At 53.9% G+C, this 16,358-nt stretch overlaps 4 protein-coding genes and 2 non-coding genes across 6 annotated transcripts; 2 read left to right on the forward strand and 4 right to left on the reverse strand.

Annotated features, from left to right (window-relative positions):
* Positions 1 to 58: 58 nt before the first annotated feature.
* Positions 59 to 856, reverse strand: BDY24DRAFT_345800 (uncharacterized protein; the record flags this gene model as incomplete). The annotated part of the gene is made up of 3 exons (XM_076637612.1): positions 59 to 133; positions 254 to 643; positions 725 to 856. Coding segments are annotated over 3 exons (597 nt in total), but the record flags the coding sequence as incomplete, so codon positions are not given.
* A 639-nt stretch (positions 857 to 1,495) lies between these two features.
* On the reverse strand, positions 1,496 to 3,564 carry BDY24DRAFT_404771 (HpcH/HpaI aldolase family protein). Its single transcript, XM_076642544.1, has 12 exons — positions 3,295 to 3,564; positions 3,195 to 3,222; positions 2,975 to 3,059; positions 2,772 to 2,870; positions 2,669 to 2,685; positions 2,587 to 2,607; positions 2,462 to 2,475; positions 2,267 to 2,371; positions 2,070 to 2,193; positions 1,863 to 1,996; positions 1,722 to 1,800; positions 1,496 to 1,623 (listed from the first exon to the last, which is right to left on the reverse strand). Exons 1-12 carry the CDS (start codon positions 3,379 to 3,381, stop codon positions 1,529 to 1,531), a joined length of 888 nt encoding a protein of 295 aa, XP_076492153.1. The 5' UTR covers positions 3,382 to 3,564; the 3' UTR covers positions 1,496 to 1,528.
* Positions 3,565 to 4,174: 610 nt separating this feature from the next.
* BDY24DRAFT_t110 lies at positions 4,175 to 4,247 on the reverse strand. Its single transcript has one exon. It is a non-coding gene; the product is annotated as a tRNA-Arg (tRNA).
* A 355-nt stretch (positions 4,248 to 4,602) lies between these two features.
* RAD50 (MRX complex DNA-binding subunit) lies at positions 4,603 to 11,553 on the reverse strand. Its single transcript, XM_076642545.1, has 34 exons — positions 11,380 to 11,553; positions 11,193 to 11,237; positions 10,976 to 11,051; positions 10,771 to 10,854; positions 10,507 to 10,680; positions 10,248 to 10,423; positions 10,064 to 10,178; positions 9,758 to 9,983; positions 9,495 to 9,673; positions 9,253 to 9,423; positions 9,071 to 9,175; positions 8,668 to 8,987; positions 8,476 to 8,565; positions 8,264 to 8,391; positions 8,089 to 8,191; positions 7,892 to 8,024; positions 7,599 to 7,814; positions 7,320 to 7,525; positions 7,047 to 7,248; positions 6,792 to 6,961; positions 6,385 to 6,706; positions 6,182 to 6,304; positions 6,059 to 6,111; positions 5,891 to 5,976; positions 5,732 to 5,811; positions 5,519 to 5,658; positions 5,429 to 5,450; positions 5,322 to 5,356; positions 5,200 to 5,250; positions 5,103 to 5,137; positions 5,067 to 5,070; positions 4,935 to 4,952; positions 4,840 to 4,867; positions 4,603 to 4,750 (listed from the first exon to the last, which is right to left on the reverse strand). Coding segments are annotated over exons 1-34 (3,957 nt in total). The 5' UTR covers positions 11,382 to 11,553; the 3' UTR covers positions 4,603 to 4,711.
* A 347-nt stretch (positions 11,554 to 11,900) lies between these two features.
* Positions 11,901 to 11,973, forward strand: BDY24DRAFT_t109. The gene has a single exon. It is a non-coding gene; the product is annotated as a tRNA-Arg (tRNA).
* Positions 11,974 to 13,102: 1,129 nt separating this feature from the next.
* BDY24DRAFT_356511 (acyl-CoA desaturase) lies at positions 13,103 to 16,357 on the forward strand. Its single transcript, XM_076637802.1, has 12 exons — positions 13,103 to 13,292; positions 13,400 to 13,500; positions 13,700 to 13,877; positions 13,997 to 14,170; positions 14,254 to 14,363; positions 14,441 to 14,566; positions 14,655 to 14,829; positions 14,918 to 14,928; positions 15,016 to 15,190; positions 15,298 to 15,375; positions 15,465 to 15,536; positions 15,614 to 16,357. The coding sequence occupies exons 1-12, from the start codon at positions 13,196 to 13,198 to the stop codon at positions 16,018 to 16,020; spliced, it is 1,704 nt and encodes a 567-aa protein (XP_076492155.1). The 5' UTR covers positions 13,103 to 13,195; the 3' UTR covers positions 16,021 to 16,357.
* Position 16,358: the final 1 nt, after the last annotated feature.

The raw sequence follows: 16,358 nt of genomic DNA on the forward strand, positions 1-16,358 counted from the left end.
CGACGGCACGACGCGACGCAAGGCAAAATATCGATCTACAAAGCGATAACGATCCTCCTTAAGGAGCGACCTTCCTCTTCTCCCAGTTCCCTTCGTCGTCCCTCTCGAAAACATGTCGAACGGGAGGCTTCTCCTGTCGAAACGAAACCAAACCCACCGGACGCGTCAGTTTTCAACTCCTCTTTCTCCTCCCTTCCTCGAACCTTCCCTTCCCTTTCCCCTTCAACCGTCCCAAACCCAAACCAAACCTCACATTCGTCCTACTCCAATCCACAACCTCCGGCTCCAGCACCAACACCGCAAACCTCTTCTTCGCCTCCTCCTCCCCCTCGTCGCCCACCTCCAAACTCTCCTTCATCTCCTTCTCCCCACCCTCCGGCCAATCACTCCCAGGAACAGGGTTCAAGAACGTAGCTCTCAAGTGAGCAGACATTTCTTTCTCCCAGACCTTCCCTCTGAAGGCTTCCCAGTCAAAGTCGGGGAGGAGGAGGGAGAGTCGGTCGTTGGGAGTGTGACTACCGTTGGGCGAGAGGAGATGGAGGAGACCGCGGAAGCGGATCATGTCCCCTGTAGGGGAGGTCCAGAAGACGTATTCGCAGGGGGAACCGCCGTTGGGGAGGGAGGAGGAGAGGATTTGGTCGATCTGATGAGGAAGGAGAGGAAAGGAAAGGAGATCAGTTCGGTTCGACGACGCGTCGACTCAGTTTGAGATTCGGTTTCTCACCTTTGGCATCGTCATATCGGTCGTGGTGTAGAGGAGTCCGACCTCCTGATCGTCTCCGTCCTTCACGAAACCTCGGTGGATGTGGTATCGAGCGAAAGGCTGCCCGTTGGAGGAGGTTGCGAGCACGATGTTCTCTGAAAACCAAACCAAATCGATCAGCTCGAGCTCGCTCCCTCCCTTCCCCTCTTCCTCCCTCCTTCTTCACTCACTCGCGTCCATGAAGTCCTTGTTATCTTTATGCTCCAGAACATCCGTCACTCCCTTGATCCATTCGGGCTTCGATGGTCGATCTTTCGAAGAAACACTCAAGACCGGATCGTCTCGTCCTCCTCCCTCGAGGACGACTTTGGCCTTCTTGGTCGTTGCAGCGAAGCTGGTTCCGTTTCGAGTTGCTGAGCGTTTGGACATGATGGAAAAGGAGCGAGAAGTGAGCTTGAGAGAGTGAATGATGGTGGAAAGAGGGCGGGTGGGCGTTGGACCGGAAAAGAGCAGAGAGAGAGGGAGCCGGGGGCTTGAAGGGACGCGAATCGAATCGATCCTCTCTCGAAACGCGTCACTCAGAGAGATGTTGGCGTTTTCAAGGGTGGGAGATCCGGAGGCTGTTTTATAATCCTCGGCCAGACTGGTTCCAACACGAACACACGGAAAGAAAACGATGCGAAAGAAGTCGAGAAGAGGTCGCGACGCGTCGCATTTGATCGTTCTTTCGCTGCTTTCCAAAGCAGGCAGATTTTCCACACGCCAGCAGCCAAACCGACTTCTATAAAAACCCTTGAAGTATGATGATCTCCTCGCTACCCTTCCTTAAGCCCCGTAGAAAGCAGGAGTTGGAGGCTTGAGAGGAGCAGCGGCGCACTTCGACATCTCTCCTCCCATCCAGACGGCGAGACCGATGCAGTCTGTCGAAGGAAAGAGTAAAGGGAAGGCTTTTCAGTATCCTCTTCGAGTTCCGGGTGACCGAAGCTGAAGCTACGAGGACCAGAGAGGAAAAACTCACCAGCTCCTACATTCGCACAGGCGAATCCCTGCTGGATCCTCATGATGGCCTCCTCGGCGTTGGTGCAGAAGATTCCGGGCTGCGAGAGAAGAATCAAGCAGTCAGATCCAGCTTGGGAGAGGGGGCAGCAGCTGAACTCACCAACTTCCCAGCTTTCAGCGTCGCGGCCAGAATCTCAGCGATCACCTCCTGGACTTTGGGGTTGGTGGCATGAGGGATAGAGGGAGGGAACCCGAGAGCGAGAGAGAGGTCGTTGGGACCGATAAACAGCATGTCTGAAGAGGGAAGGGAAGGGTCAGATCAACCCGCGTTCGAGCTCGAGGGCTGGATTCCCCAACAGCGACTCACCGACACCCTCAACGGCAGCGATCTCGTTGACGTTCTGAACACCAAGAACCGTCTCAATCTGAAGCATGATCACTGTCCTCTCGTTGGAGGTCTCAATGTAATCGGGCAAGCTCTGTCCGTAGATCTGGAGTGAGAAAACGAAGACGCGTCGGATCAGTCGTCGCTCTTTTTCGACCCCACTCAGAGGAAGGACTCACCATAGGAGCGATAGGAGATCCAGCTCCTCGGAATCCGTTGAAGCTGTTGGGGAACTTTGAGTTCGTAGGGAATTTGGCTCCAGCGACGACGAGTTTGGCTTGCTCCTGCGAGAGAGAAAGCAAGAAGCGAAAGAGGGAGGAGCCGAGTCAGCGAACAAATTCGAGAAGGTGAGAATGACTACTGTGTAGACGTACGACAGTGTCGATCACTGATAGAGTTAGAGGGCAGACGCAGGGCGTCAGTAACGGAATCAAGAAGGGAGAGCTCGAGGAGGGAGAGCGCTCGGAGCTGCCCGGATAAGAGAAGAGGGAGAGCTCACTAGGGACCATGATTCCATGAGCTGTGGAGAGAGCTGAGTCAGCTCGAATATACAGAAGGTAAAGAAGCAGAATCGTACGTACCTCCGCTATCCAAAGCTCTGAGAGAGGAAGGAAAGGGATGGAGGTCAGCTCCCACTCTCTCTCTCTTTCCTCTTGTTCTCGGGTCGAGCTCAACTCGACTCACCTCTTGATCATCCATGGTTCAGGCGCGGGGATTCGAACGATGGGGGAGCAAGTTCCCGTTCCAGCAATCGCTCCAACCATCGCGTGCATCTCCGAGTCACTGAAAAAGAAGGAAAGGAAGAGGCAGACGAGCAGAGGGAGGTCAGTCAGTCCCTGGTTCTCGTCTTCAGATGCCTGTAGAGCTTCCATCTCGAGAGAACGTACGAGATGTTCCCGTGCTCGCAATCGACAAGGATCCAATCGTATCCGAAGCTTGCGATGTATCTGGCCAGACCCGCTCCAGGGAACACTGCGAAGAGAGAGAGGAAAACGGTGAGCTCGAGGTCGTCTTTCTCTGCTCGCAGATGAGAGATGAGAGGCCTCTCCCTCCTCCTTCCCTTCCTCTTCACCAGAACCAATAGAGAAGAGGCGGACGGAAGCTCACTCATCCAGTTTCCGTAGACTCCTTTACCCTATATCAAGACGAAGAGCGAATCATCAGCACTGGATCAAGGAGGAGGAGAGTGAAAGCCGTCGAAGCTCACCTCTGTTTTCCATCGGTCAAAAGCAGTGAGGAGGCCTCGGTTGATAGGTTTTGCGGCCGCAGGGATGACTGACTTGATTCCGTACATGCTGAGAGTGGAAGTTGTGAGATGGAGGGAGGAGAAGTGGAGAGTGAGGAGCTGGTGAAAGTGGTCGTTGAAGGGGAGAAAAGCGCTCGACCGATTCTTGCTTGGTTCTCGCAAGTCGGACCGCAAAGATCCGATTCTTCCTTCGAACGGAGCCTCCTCCTTGCTTCGCTTCCGAAGTTGGATGTTGGGATTTACGAAAAGAGCTCGTAATAACGGGAGAAGAGAGCAGCAGGAAGCAGGAAGAGGAGGTGACTTCGAGTCCAAAACGGCAAAAGAGAAGCGTTCCAAACCGGGCGAGGCGATCACAGGCCAACAGTTTTCGCAGAGATTCACGTCGGAAGCGTAAAAGAGTGAGATGAGAGGGATGGGAAGCATGAGATCATGCCTGAGAGATGAGGACGAGATGGGGCCTTCACGAGGGGCGGAAGAAAGACGAAAGAAAGAAGCCTTCGACGCGTCGAGAACGCATCCTCAATCGAGAGGGAGGAAGCAGCTCAGAGGGGATACTGGGCCTCGAAACATACAAATAATCTATTCATGACCCTTTCACGTCACGACGAAGAGGAACGAAGCTTTTCTCTCTACGGGCCTTCTTCTGAGTCCTGAAGAGTCGACGCGTCGTGGGCATACAAGGACGAAACCCATCCCTCCGATCGGCTCTAGGCCTTCACGAGAGGAAACAGCGATGCTCGTTAAGCTCGAGATGAAAAACAACAGACCCGGGAGTGGTGCTTCTTCCCCACTGCTGTCTCTCTCCTTCCCTCGAACCGTGCTTTCAAGAGCAAAAAAGAGAAGCCCCACCCCGGACTCGAACCGAGAATCTCGACCTTAGGAAGGTCACGCCTTAACCATTGGGCCAATGGGGCCTCTGGTTAAGTGGATTGATAGCGGATCGCCCTTTTTGACTAGCACGGGGACTTGGAAAAGCTTCACCCGCGTCTCTTTCTTCCTTTCCTCCCCTCTCTTTCTTCCTTTCCTCCCCCTCTCTACCTCGCTCGCCTAGGGATGGGGTGGCCGTAGGTAGCTTCGTGAGGTATCGGGACACGCCAAAAGATATCTGTCGGCATTGACCTCTCTTCTGACACCATTTCCAGGCTGAGGAAGAACTTGACGAAGACGCGTCGCGGCCGTCCCTTACTTTCCTTTCGGCCTCTCCCGACTACTAGATAGAGGTTTGAAGAAGGAGATCTAGCGCTGTGCCCATTCACCGGACTGGGGAGCTTTTTGAAAGAAGAAAGGGCATAAATTCGTAGAGGGATCGTAAAGAAAGAGGGGTGAAGTTTCGAGGAGTCGACGGCAGAGAAGAGCGAGGTGTTTGACGTCTTGAACATTAGACGAGCGATCCGATTCGGTACTTTGATATGACGGACTATAGCGGAGGCGAAGAGGGAAGCGGAGAAGAGTGGGGAAGCGTCAGTCGATCGTCTCTCCCTCGAGCAAGCGTCGAGGTCGACTCACCTTCTGCTGATGATCTCGACTGATTCTCCTGTTGGTCGAAAAAAACAAGGCGGGGTCAGCTGAGTAGTCAATAGAGGGCAAGAAGGCATTCGTACATGTAGTAATCGAGTCCGCTGAGAAGGAGAGGAAGGTGGGAGAAGGTCAGCAATGCGAGTCGAGAGCTGAAAAGAAGTAGAGAACCGACTCACTCGGCCTGGAGAGACGCGTCGGAGTAAGAAAGAGTCAGCTCGGGATGCCGAAGGAAGAAGAAGGAGACGGACTGACCCCTGAGAGCTCTCTGAGGAACTCTTCGTCGTGACTGAGAAAGGAAAGCTCGTTAGTCTCGAGGATGAGCGTTTGAACGAAGGAAGGGAGACCTACGTGATGACGATGAGCTGGAAGTGACCACTATCCTTCCTCTCGTCGATGATGCTGAAAGAAAGCAAAGAAGGAGGAGACAGTCAGATCGAAGGAGAGCTAGACGCGTCGTTCCGTCGGCTCACTTTACGAGCGCCGTCGCGAGAGACTTGATGTTCTCCTGTAGAGCAGTGGAAACCGAGTCAGTGATCGACGAGGGAAGAAGAAGAGAGAGAGAAGAAACGAGACGGACTCGATCGAGGTTGGTGGTAGGTCTTGACGGAACGAGAAAGAAGAAGGTCAGTCTCGGAGCGAGGAGGTCGAGGATCGGAAGTGAACTCACTCGTCGAGAGCGATGATTCCACAGTTGTGGCCGAAGGACTCCGAGAGAGCGAGTCGAATAATGATGGAGGCAAGGACCTTTTGACCAGCGCTGCATCGACCTCGCATGTCCATCTCAACTTGATCCTTCGTCATCACGACCTGGGTTGGAGGTTCGAACGGATTCGATCAGCAGTCGAAACGACGGAAGAACGAGAAGGAAAGAGGAACGAACTCGGTAGTTGTAGTTTCTCCTAGTAGACGTCGAAGTCTTGGGCTCGTCCGAGTCGGACTTGATGACGATGGAGTCGATATCTGCACAACGCAAAGGGCGAGGGAGAGAGGAGTGAGATCGAGGAGACGAACGACAGGAGGAAAGGAGAAGAGGACTCACCGGTTCCCTGATAGGTCCTGTTCCAGAGATGCCTCAGGATGTCGTTGATCTCAGCCATCTTGACGCTGTGGTATTGCATAATCGCACTTTGAGGGAAGAAAAGGGAGGGAAGGAGGGAAGGGTCGTCAGTTCGAGCTTTGAACGAACAAAGCGATCGTCGAATCTCACCTATCGAGAGCTTTCCCGTACTTCTCGAGATCGACGTTGGCGAGATCAGAGCTCTAGAAGTAAAAGGGGAAGGAAGCTTTAGCACTCGAGAGAAAGAACAGAGGGAGGAGGAAGACGACGAACCTTGACCTCGATCAGCTTGCTCATGAAGTCGGTCTTGATGTTCTTGTACTCGGTCGTGAGCGTATCCTTGAGCTCCTTAGATTGAACCTTGAGTGACGAGATCTCTCCCATGAGCGTAGCGTGCTGAATCAACGAAAAATAAAGCCGAGTCAGCTTTAGGCCGGACGAGGAGAAGAGCGAGAGACCGCGTCAAAGGAACGAACCTGCTGAGTCAACTCCTGCTCGTTCTTCTTCGACTTCGCATACTTCTTCTCGTAGGAGTCCCGAGCGATCCTAGCACTGGCGATGTCGAGACTCTGGATCTCGGCTCGAGCGACCTCGACCTTGGTCTTGAACTGACGGTGACGGATGTTGTCGTCCATGTTCTTCCTGTTCTTGTCGGCGAGGTGGATCTCGTTTTCGATCCCTCGGATGACCTCCTCGAGCTCCTGGATGGCAAGTTTGGCATCGGTGACCTCGTTCTCCTTCTTGGTGACGTTCTCGTCGAGCTTCTTGAGACGCTTGGGACCCTCGGACTCGATCCACCTGGAGAGGAAGAAAGGAGGAGTGAGGGAGGAAGAGTCAGTCGACCACAGGAACGGAAGAGATACAGACGAGGAGACAGGCTCACTTCTCGACGGCGTTGTTCGCAGACTCGAGCGAATGGATGGACTCGATGTGAGACTGAAGAGTAACCTCGGCCAACATCTTGTCGTTCGCGAATCGGTCTCGATGAGCTGAGATCTCGTCCGAGGCCGCTCGGATAGGTAGATCGGCGGAGGCGATGTTGGCGTCGAGGACCTGGAGAAAGAGATGAACGAAGAGGTTAGCTCGGAACATCAGAAGGTGGCGAAGGAAGAGGTTGAGAGACGGCGGGAGGACGAACCCTGATCTGCTTCCTGTGTTCGTCCAAAGTCCTTCGGTTCTCGGAGAGACGTTCCTCGATGACTCGAGACTGTTGAAGACGAGACTCGAGGGAAGAGATCTGAAGCTGCTTCGCATGGATTCCGTTCCGATGCTGCTGGAGCTGCTTCTGAAGGAGTTCGGACTCGGCGGTGGTCTTGGTGAGACTGGTCGAGAGAGTTTTGCTGTTTCGAGGGAGAGAAGAGAGAGTCAGAGATCGGTCGAGGAGGAAGAAATGAAAAAGTTATGAACTCACATGTCGGAAGCAATCTGGACGAGCTCTACTTCGACGTCCTTCGCAGTTCTCACCGAGCCGGAGGCGGCGAGCTGGTTCTCGAGGTAGACGACGTCTTGAGCGAGAGTCTGCGCCTCTCGATGAGCTCGAGTGATGGTAACAGCGACTCCTTTGAGGTTGAGGAGGTCTCGTTGCTCGGACTTGAGGTTGTTGAGGTTCTCGACGGCCTGAAGGAGGGACGGAAGGTCAGTCGACGCGTCGACGCGGTTTCCTTCCCCTCCTTGATCGAAAAGAACGTACCCTTTCCGCCTCTGTCTTGGCTTGTTCGAGATCCGACTGCCTGGCAGCGAGCGTAGCGTTGAGGTCGGGGATGGTAGTGGACTTGACGGTGTCGGCTCGTTGCTGCTCGGGCTGAAGTCGATGCAAGGAAGCGAGAACGTCTTCCCAGCGTTCGAGGTCGTCCTTGAGGTTCGATTCGACACGTTTTCTCTCGGCGTCCTTGAGCTGATGCTCGATCTAAAAGTGAGACACATGAAGAGGAGAGTAAGTCACGGTCTGGAGAAGGGAGATAGAAGCAAGAAAGGAGAACATACATATCGGATGACCTCCGCTTCCTCTCTTCCCTCCTCGACCTTCCTGTTGCAACCGAGGCAGACGTGTCGCTTTCCGAGAGTCTTCTTGACGGTTTTGAAGAGACTTGGAGCGGCAGCAGCGTCTTCTACCAAACTGCAAAGCCAAAAGATCAGTCAGTCGGGGAGGAGAAGGAAGGGAATGAAGTCGAGCTGCTCACTCGGTAACATTCCTGATCTGGTCCTTCGATTCGATCACAGCATCGGCGAGAGATCCCTCGAAGTCGTGCTCGTCAAGGATACGTTTGATCGTCGACTCGATGCCTAGCAAGAAGGGGGTAAGGATAAGCAACATCAGCGAGAGAAGTCGGCCTTGAGAGGGAGGAAGCGGCTCACTCCTGACCTCGTTCTGCTTCTCCTTGATCTTGTCCTTGTCCGACGTGACGAGAGCTTCAACGGAAGTGAGTTTCCTATCGGCGACGGACTTCTTCTTCTCGGCGGCGACGATCTCGGATTCCTTGTCGCTGGAGAGGGTCGAAGGAAAAAAAAGACGGAGGGAAGGAATCAGCATGTCCTTCTCTCGTATCGAAGAAACAAGTCGGGCTCACGTCAAAGCCCTGCCCACGGTTTGTTCCATAGTTGCTGGAATAGGATCCATACCGACGAGCCTCCTGTGAGCTTCCGTCTGCTGCTCGAGACTAAGAAAGCAAGCGCAAAAGAGAGGCGACGAAGGTCAGCTCAACGCGTCAACGGGCGCACTGTAGCACTCGAGAGTCGACTGAGGACGTTGTAATACGTACTGAGTCTTGACAAAATCCTCCTTGCCCTTAACTCCCTCCCTCTTGACGTTCAACGTCGCTCTCGTCTCGGAATGCTGGTTCAGCGTAGCGAACTCTGCGTTCAGAGCTTCCCTCTCGGCCTCTCTCGTTCCGATGTCGACCTTGAGTCTCCTCTTCGTCTCCTCGTACTTGGCCTCGGCGATCTTCGTCTCGGTGTCGACCAGGGTCCTCTTCGTTTCCTCCATCTTCTGCTTTGCGAGCTGCATCTCGGCTTCGGTGGTTCCGACAGAGTGCTCCTGACTCTCTTGAGTGTCGTTTCGTACGAGTCGTTCGAGTTCGGACTATTGAGCGAAGAAGAACGGATCAGATTTGAATTCGAGCGTCGGAGGACGAGAGACTTGCAGAGAGAAAGAGCGGGTCTCACGAGCTGCTTCTGAAGACCGGTTCGTTCTCCGACCTCCGTCGCCTTCGCCGCCGTTAAAGCGTTGAGCTTGACTCGGATGGATTCCTCAGCAGACTTTGAGTCGATCTGAACGACGAAGAAACGAAACAAAAGTCAGTTGGGGACTTCGCATCGTCTCGAACGAGACGCGCCGGAAGACTCGCCTTCATCTGACGAATCATGTTGTCTTTCTTCTTCTTGACGTCCTTGAGCTTGTCGAGGATCTCGTCGATCTTGACCTTCTCCAATGGCGAGTAGTCGTATCCCTTGAGTTCGTAGGACGCACAGAGGACCTTGGCGATCTCCTCTCGTTCCTTAATGGCGGTCTCGTGCATCTGTCGACCGAATCAAGGTCAGCAAAGGGAGTCGAAGACGAGAACAGACTTTACTGGGAGCTGATGCTTACCTTCTTCTCTCCCAAAACCTGACCTCTCGACTGAACCAACCCAGAAAGCTCCCTCTCCAACGCTCGAAGTCCTTCCATCTCGTCGCTCTTCTTGTTCTGAGTCTCCTGACTTCGACGTTTCTTCTCCTCGAGAGTTCGACCGAACGACTGAACCTTGGCACGGAGTTCTTCCTCGGACTCTGTTGAACGGCAGGAGGAAAGGAGACGAAAATTAGCCTTCGTTCAAAAGAGAGGAGGGACGCGTCGGGAGGAGCGAGACGAACCCTTGAGCAGCGTCATCGAGTCCTCGTACGATACGATCTGCTCGTCCCAGACGGAGATCTCGTGCTCAAGGTTCTTGACCTTGTCGAAGATAGCCATGAACTCTCCGGCCTTCTCCCTGAACTCGACGTTGACTCTGGCGAGGTCGTTCGCTCTCTCTCCGGTGTCGTCTGCCGTCTGTTGCTGGTTGGCGATTTGAGTATCGATCTTGGCGAGCTTGACTTTGATCTACGACGAACAAGTCCAGGTGAAGAAGTGAAGGTCAGCGTCTTCGAGCTCTAGACAACGGCAACCGAAGGAAGACTCACCGTCTCGGATCTGTCCTTCTCCAACCTAAGATGGTTCAACTTCTCCTTCTCGACCTTGAGCTCGGCCATGTTCTCCTTCCTAATCTTCTTGATGGAGTCGAGAGCGTCGGTGAACCTGGGAAGAAGAGAGGCAGACGAGGTCAGCGACGAACGCGACTCAGGACGAGGAGAAGCAGAAACGAACCTCGTAGCCTCGAAGATCTCGTCGAACTTCTTCTTGAGGGGAGCAGGCTCGCTGAGAGGCCAGTTGGACTCTTCTTGATGGCAGAAGATGACGTTGTCGAGGATAGCCTTCGAGACTCCGAGCAACCGAGGAACCTCCGAGTCGATTTCGCTGCATTTCGTCGAGATGGTGTTCCTCTGGGTGAGGACGAAGGAAACCCGAAAGAGTCAGCCTCTTTTCTCGATCTACAAAGAACACAGATGAGCAGCTGAAGACTCACCTTGTGGTTCCCTCCCTCGTTCTCGTCCTTCGCCAACACTCCCTCCAGCGTCTTCATGCTCAGACCGGTCTTCTTCGCAGTGACTTGTAGATTCCTGGTGACGACCATTCGTTCTCCGTTCGTGTTCTGGAAACGAAGTTTGACTTGAGCTTTGACTTCGTTCTCTCCAGCGAGCTGATAGATCGGGTAGAAGGAGCGAGGAAGGTCAGCTCGATCGAAAGGGAGGAAGGGGAGGAAGGTTGTGAGCTCGAGGGGGAGACTGACCTTTGGATCATGAACGAAAGCTCCTCCTTTGGTGTTTGGAGGCAGTTCTCCCGTCGTACAGTACTTGAGACATTCGATGACGGTCTGGAGGAATGCGAGAACGCCAGAAAGAGCAGTAGGTCAGGGAAAGGAAAGAGAGGTGGAGTGGAGTCGGTCGAGCTTCTACTCTTCGACCTCAACTCAACCAGTCTGGAGGGCGACTGACCGTTTTCCCAGTTCCGTTCGATCCTACGATGACGGTGACAGGACTTTGGAAGTCGACGACTGAAGATTTGTTGTTGCTGAACGAACGCAGACGCAGAAAGACAAGAAGGACCAAACGAAGGGAAGGGGTCAGCTCGAGCGAGCTCTTCCTCCCTTCCCTCCTTCTCCTTCCTCAGGCCACCCCCCTCACGTTCCTGTGGCAAGATCGAAAGACTCACTCGAAACTTCTGATACCTCGGATAGCGAGCTTGTCGAGTGAAGACCTGCGAGGGAGGAAGAAGGCGGTCAGTTGAGAGATCAGAGGAGAGGGAGGAGAGGCGAGGAGAAGGAGATGTGGCGAGAACGAAGCTGAGAAGGAATCTGCTTTCCCTTCCCTTTCTCGTAGAGCGCCTAGAGAGCACTCACATGAGTGCAAGAGTATGGCCTCAACCAGATCGGTCAGAGGAAAGAAAGAGAAGGCGGAAGGGGGTTGGTGGACGGTGAGGGTTGGCGGAGCACAAGAGGAGGAGAGTGAAACCGCGAAGTCAAGTTCGAGAGGGGGACGCGACCGAGCCCTTCGTCTGGTTTCTCGCTTTCTGGTCTACAGCAACAAGTGGCTACGAGAAGCAGGAGCTCGCCTAATCTTCTGGCCCTTGTGTACGTCTTCATCGAGCCTGCTACATATTAACTCGATTGAAGCTAAACGAAAGCCAACGCGACGCGTCGTTGATCTTTCGCAGAACTTTCTTCGAATCAGGCCGTCTCCGGGACAAGGCATTCATCTGCGATTATTTCGCATCCCTCTTGAAGCTATCTACGGCCACCCCAGCCCTAGGCGAGCGAGAAAGAGAGAGGGGAGGAAAGGAAGAAAGAGACGCGGGCGAAGCTTTTCCAAGTCCCCGTGCTAGTCAAAAAGGGCGGTTCGCTGTCAATCCACTTAACCAGAGGCCCCATTGGCCCAATGGTTAAGGCGTGACCTTCCTAAGGTCGAGATTCTCGGTTCGAGTCCGGGGTGGGGCTTCTCTTTTTTGCTCTTGAAAGCACGGTTCGAGGGAAGGAGAGAGACAGCAGTGGGGAAGAAGCACCACTCCCGGGTCTGTTGTTTTTCATCTCGAGCTTAACGAGCATCGCTGTTTCCTCTCGTGAAGGCCTAGAGCCGATCGGAGGGATGGGTTTCGTCCTTGTATGCCCACGACGCGTCGACTCTTCAGGACTCAGAAGAAGGCCCGTAGAGAGAAAAGCTTCGTTCCTCTTCGTCGTGACGTGAAAGGGTCATGAATAGATTATTTGTATGTTTCGAGGCCCAGTATCCCCTCTGAGCTGCTTCCTCCCTCTCGATTGAGGATGCGTTCTCGACGCGTCGAAGGCTTCTTTCTTTCGTCTTTCTTCCGCCCCTCGTGAAGCCCCCATCTCGTCCTCATCTCTCAGGCATGGTCTCTCACGCTTCCCTTCCCTCTCATCTCACTCTTCTACGCCTCCGACGTAAATCTCTGCGAAAACTGTTGGCCTGTGATCGCCTCGCCCGGTTTGGAAACCATCCGAGAGCCGACGAGAAGAACGAAAAAAAAACGAGAAGAGGTCGCCTTCCCTTGAACCACCATCTTCCTACAAGCGCTAAACGAGCTCTTGACCCTGAAACGAGCTCCAGAGGAGGATTTTCTCGTCGCAGGAGCTCAAGTCCGAACTTCCATGTTTCGTTCAACCATCCTCGACGTCCCTCGACACCCTGCCCCTGCTTCCTCACTCGAGCACTTCGGATCTTTCTCAGTCGCGCTCGTCCTCCTAGAGCTCTACTAGAACTCCTTCAAGACCCTTTCAACGAGCCTTCTCGAATCTCAGACGACTCCCTTCCACCTCACACCAGTGCCGGAGTTCGAAGACGGACATCCCCAACGCTCTTTTGCTCGCCTCAGCAGTCGCTCTCTCTTTGGAATCGCTATCAGCTCTGACCAGCTGCGACCGGTCCATCGTGGCACTTTCTACTGATTTCTCTGACTTTCTGAAGGGTCGGCCTGGAATTCGCCGAGGCGAAATGGAGGAAGGATGGGGAAAGGAAGGAGGGGCAAAGCTCGCGAAACGGTTTCGTTGGGGAGGGCACCTCCCGATTTGAACCTCTCGCTTTCCCTTCGCCTCTTTCTTCCTTCCAACCCTGACCTTCTCCCTTCTTCTCTTTCCTACCCCTTCCCTCCTTCCCTCCCTCCCCCCCTCCCTTCTCCCTCTCTCCCCCGCTCTCGTTCTCGACATGGACCAGCAGCCTCGCCATCGCACTCCTCCCAGGGATGGACCTCTCAGTCCACCTCTCTCTCCTCAGGCGAAGCCCACCCACCTCGATGACGATGGTACGTAGATCTTTCCTCTCCTTCCTCACTCTCTAAACCTCTATACCTTTGAACAACCCTATACTGACTTCTCCCTCCCTCTCCGCCTCGTCTTTCTTCATCTTCAGAGACGCTCCTGCCCACCTTGAAGGCTCCCAAGGTCCCCAGGCAGCCCATCGACTCGAACGTCCCCGACAACTACGTTCAGGACACCCTCGACAAGCAGAAGGTCAGTCTACCTTCTCGTCTACCCTTCCTCCCCTTCAGCACATCGAGCACGTCGAGTCCTCGAACACGTCGAGATCAACCGATTCCACCCGACTCCCCAACGATTCGCTCGCTTATCTTTAAATCTTCCGCTCTCTCGTAACCGGCTCTATCGGATCTTCTGACAATTTTGCTCGTCTCGCTCTTTGTCTCGTCAAAAGATCCTTCCTCCCATCACTCTGGCGACTCTGCTGCAGAACATCCAATGGGTTTCGTTCCTCGTCTTGACGATCACTCCCACCATCGCCCTCTTCGGTATCTTCACCACTCCTCTCCAAACCAAGACTGCCATCTGGAGTGTGATCTACTACTTCATCACTGGTCTCGGAATCACTGCTGGTTCGTTTTCCTTGCTTTCTTTCTCCTTCTTCCTTTCTTTCTTCCCCGATCTGGAGCGCGAATCGAGAGCTGACCTTTTTTCTCCTCCCTTCCCTCCCCTTCTTCCTCTTCTTTTCTAGGTTACCATCGACTTTGGGCTCACCGATCCTACAACGCCAACCCTCCCCTTCAGTACTTCCTCGCCGCTGCTGGAGCCGGAGCCGTCGAAGGATCGATCAAATGGTGGTCTCGAGGACACCGAGCTCACCACCGATACACGGATACCGAGCTCGATCCTTACAACGCCCACAAGGGTGAGTTCGCTCTCGTTCTGCACAGAAAATCATCCCTCCGACGACGAGCTGATTCTCTTCCTTTTCCGCTTCCTCCCCCTCAGGATTCTGGTACTCCCATGTTGGGTGGATGCTCCTCAAGCCTCGACGACAGATCGGAACTGCCGACGTCTCTGATCTTTCGCGAAACCCAATCATCAAGTGGCAGCACAAGGTTCGTCGCTCGTTTCTCTTCCTTCGTCCGTCTTCTAATGAACTGTTGCTTACTCGACCTCCTTTTGCTTTCCTCAGTGGTACCTCTACCTCATCATCACCATGGGATTCATCTTCCCTACTGTCGTCGCTGGTCTCGGTTGGGGAGACTGGGCTGGTGGATTCTTCTTCGCTGGAGCCGCCAGGTTGTGCTTCGTTCACCACGTTCGTCCTCGTCCCTCCCCTTCCTCGAACGAACCCGACTCGAATCCTGACGACCTCCTTTTTCTTCCTTTCGACGTTCTTTTCACAGTCGACGTTCTGCGTCAACTCGCTCGCCCACTGGCTTGGAGAGACTCCCTTCGACGACAAGCACACCCCCAAGGATCACTTCATCACCGCTCTCTGCACCGTCGGAGAGGGATACCACAACTTCCACCACCAGTTCCCTATGGATTACCGAAACGCCATCAAGTGGTACCAGTACGGTACGTCTCTTTTCCCCCCCTTCCTTTCTCTCGATCTGCCTCGAACGCGACGCTGACTCAACTTTTCCTCCTTCTCTTTCCTTTCCAGATCCTACCAAGGTACGCATATACTCGAATGTCGTCGTCCCACTTTAAAGAAGGCCTTGCTGACTCTTGCCTCCTCCATTTTCTTCCCTCTCTTTCCAGTGGTTCATCGTCACCATGTCGTGGATTGGACAGGCCACTCATCTCAAGGCTTTCCCCGCCAACGAGATCGCAAAGGGACAGTACACCATGAAGCTCAAGCAGCTCGTCGATTCTACCAAGGAGATGAAGTGGCCCGTTTCGAACGACCACCTTCCCATCGTCAGCTGGGAGGATTGTGAGTCTCGTCTCTTTTCGTTCCCGCTCTCTTTCGTCGAACTTCGTCGTCGAACTTCGAACTGACCTTTTCGGTTCACTCTCTTCTCTCTTCTTTCTTCCACTCAGTCCAAGCCGAGTCTGAGCACCGACCTTTGATGGCTGTTCACGGATTCATCCACGACTGTTCCTCGTTCGCCGACGAGCGTGAGTCTACTTTCTTTCCCGCTCGACGCGCCTTTCTCTCTCTTCCGTCGATCCTGACTTTTTCCTTCCTCTCCTTCTTCTTCATTCAGACCCCGGAGGTGCCCACCTCATCAAGCGAGCCATCGGAACCGACGCTACCACCGCTTTCTTCGGAGGTGTCTGTGAGTCGATTCTCGTTTGGTCGCGTCCATCCTCTCGTTGAAACAGTCGCTGACTCCTCTCTTCGTCCCTTTTCCAGACGACCACTCCAACGCTGCTCACAACCTCCTCGCCATGATGCGAGTCGGTATCCTGGAAGGAGGTTACGAGATCGAGAGCTTCAAGTCGGATTTCGCCAACTCGGACATCGATCCTGATCGAGTCGAGCCTCCTCTCACCACCACCGCCGGCGAGAAACTCCCCTCCCCTTCCGCTCGACTCAACCAAACCCAACTCAACTCCCAAGGACCCAAACCTAAAGCTCCCATGGGTCAGCCTCAAGCTGCCGTCGCCGACAGATTCACCCTCTCGGTCCCTCCTTCGGAACGACTTCGAGTCACCCTCACCGTTCCTCCCATGCGACCTGGACGAGAGGCTCGATCGGGTCAGCTCGCTGGATCTACTAGGGCTGAGGTTACCGGGGAGATCGCTCAGTTGACGAAGTGAAGTAGATGAGGTTTCTTTTCCGTTGTAGCAGTCGCGTCGTTCTCGGTTTCTTGTTTTTGCTTTTGCTTTTGCTTTGCTCTCTCTCCTCTTGTCCCCCTTTTGTTTTTTTTTGCCCTTTTCCTCCTCATGCCACCCTCACTCCATCTACCCCCTTCCCCCATTCTCAACATACATACACAGAATCGTTTGCTTTCACGACCTTTCCTCTCTCTCTTTCTCTTCTCTTCAGCGTGTTAGTACTTTTCTTTGCTCTGTTTGCTCCCCTTGCACACCCTGCAGCTTCATTCTTTTTGCTCTCGGAAGCACTTTCCTTGATGTAGATGACCTTTGAAACGACT

This window comes from Mrakia frigida (genome assembly GCF_051309035.1).
Source record: "Mrakia frigida strain ATCC 22029 unplaced genomic scaffold BDY24scaffold_56, whole genome shotgun sequence".
Lineage (NCBI taxonomy): Eukaryota > Fungi > Basidiomycota > Tremellomycetes > Cystofilobasidiales > Mrakiaceae > Mrakia > Mrakia frigida.

Coding starts and splice junctions, on each gene's coding strand:
- BDY24DRAFT_404771 (XM_076642544.1), bottom strand. CDS start 3,381: ATGTACGGAATCAAGTCAGTCATCCCTGCGGCCGCAAAACCTATCAAC. Junction 3,223..3,294: donor TTGACCGATGGAAAACAGAG/GTGAGCTTCGAC, acceptor GTCTTGATATAG/GGTAAAGGAGTCTACGGAAA. Junction 1,624..1,721: donor CTGTGCGAATGTAGGAGCTG/GTGAGTTTTTCC, acceptor TTCCTTCGACAG/ACTGCATCGGTCTCGCCGTC.
- RAD50 (XM_076642545.1), bottom strand. Junction 10,855..10,975: donor CGAACGGAACTGGGAAAACG/GTCAGTCGCCCT, acceptor GCATTCCTCCAG/ACCGTCATCGAATGTCTCAA. Junction 5,659..5,731: donor GGAGAAACTACAACTACCGA/GTTCGTTCCTCT, acceptor CCTCCAACCCAG/GTCGTGATGACGAAGGATCA.
- BDY24DRAFT_356511 (XM_076637802.1), top strand. CDS start 13,196: ATGGACCAGCAGCCTCGCCATCGCACTCCTCCCAGGGATGGACCTCTC. Junction 13,293..13,399: donor CACCCACCTCGATGACGATG/GTACGTAGATCT, acceptor CTTCATCTTCAG/AGACGCTCCTGCCCACCTTG. Junction 15,537..15,613: donor CGCTTTCTTCGGAGGTGTCT/GTGAGTCGATTC, acceptor TCCCTTTTCCAG/ACGACCACTCCAACGCTGCT.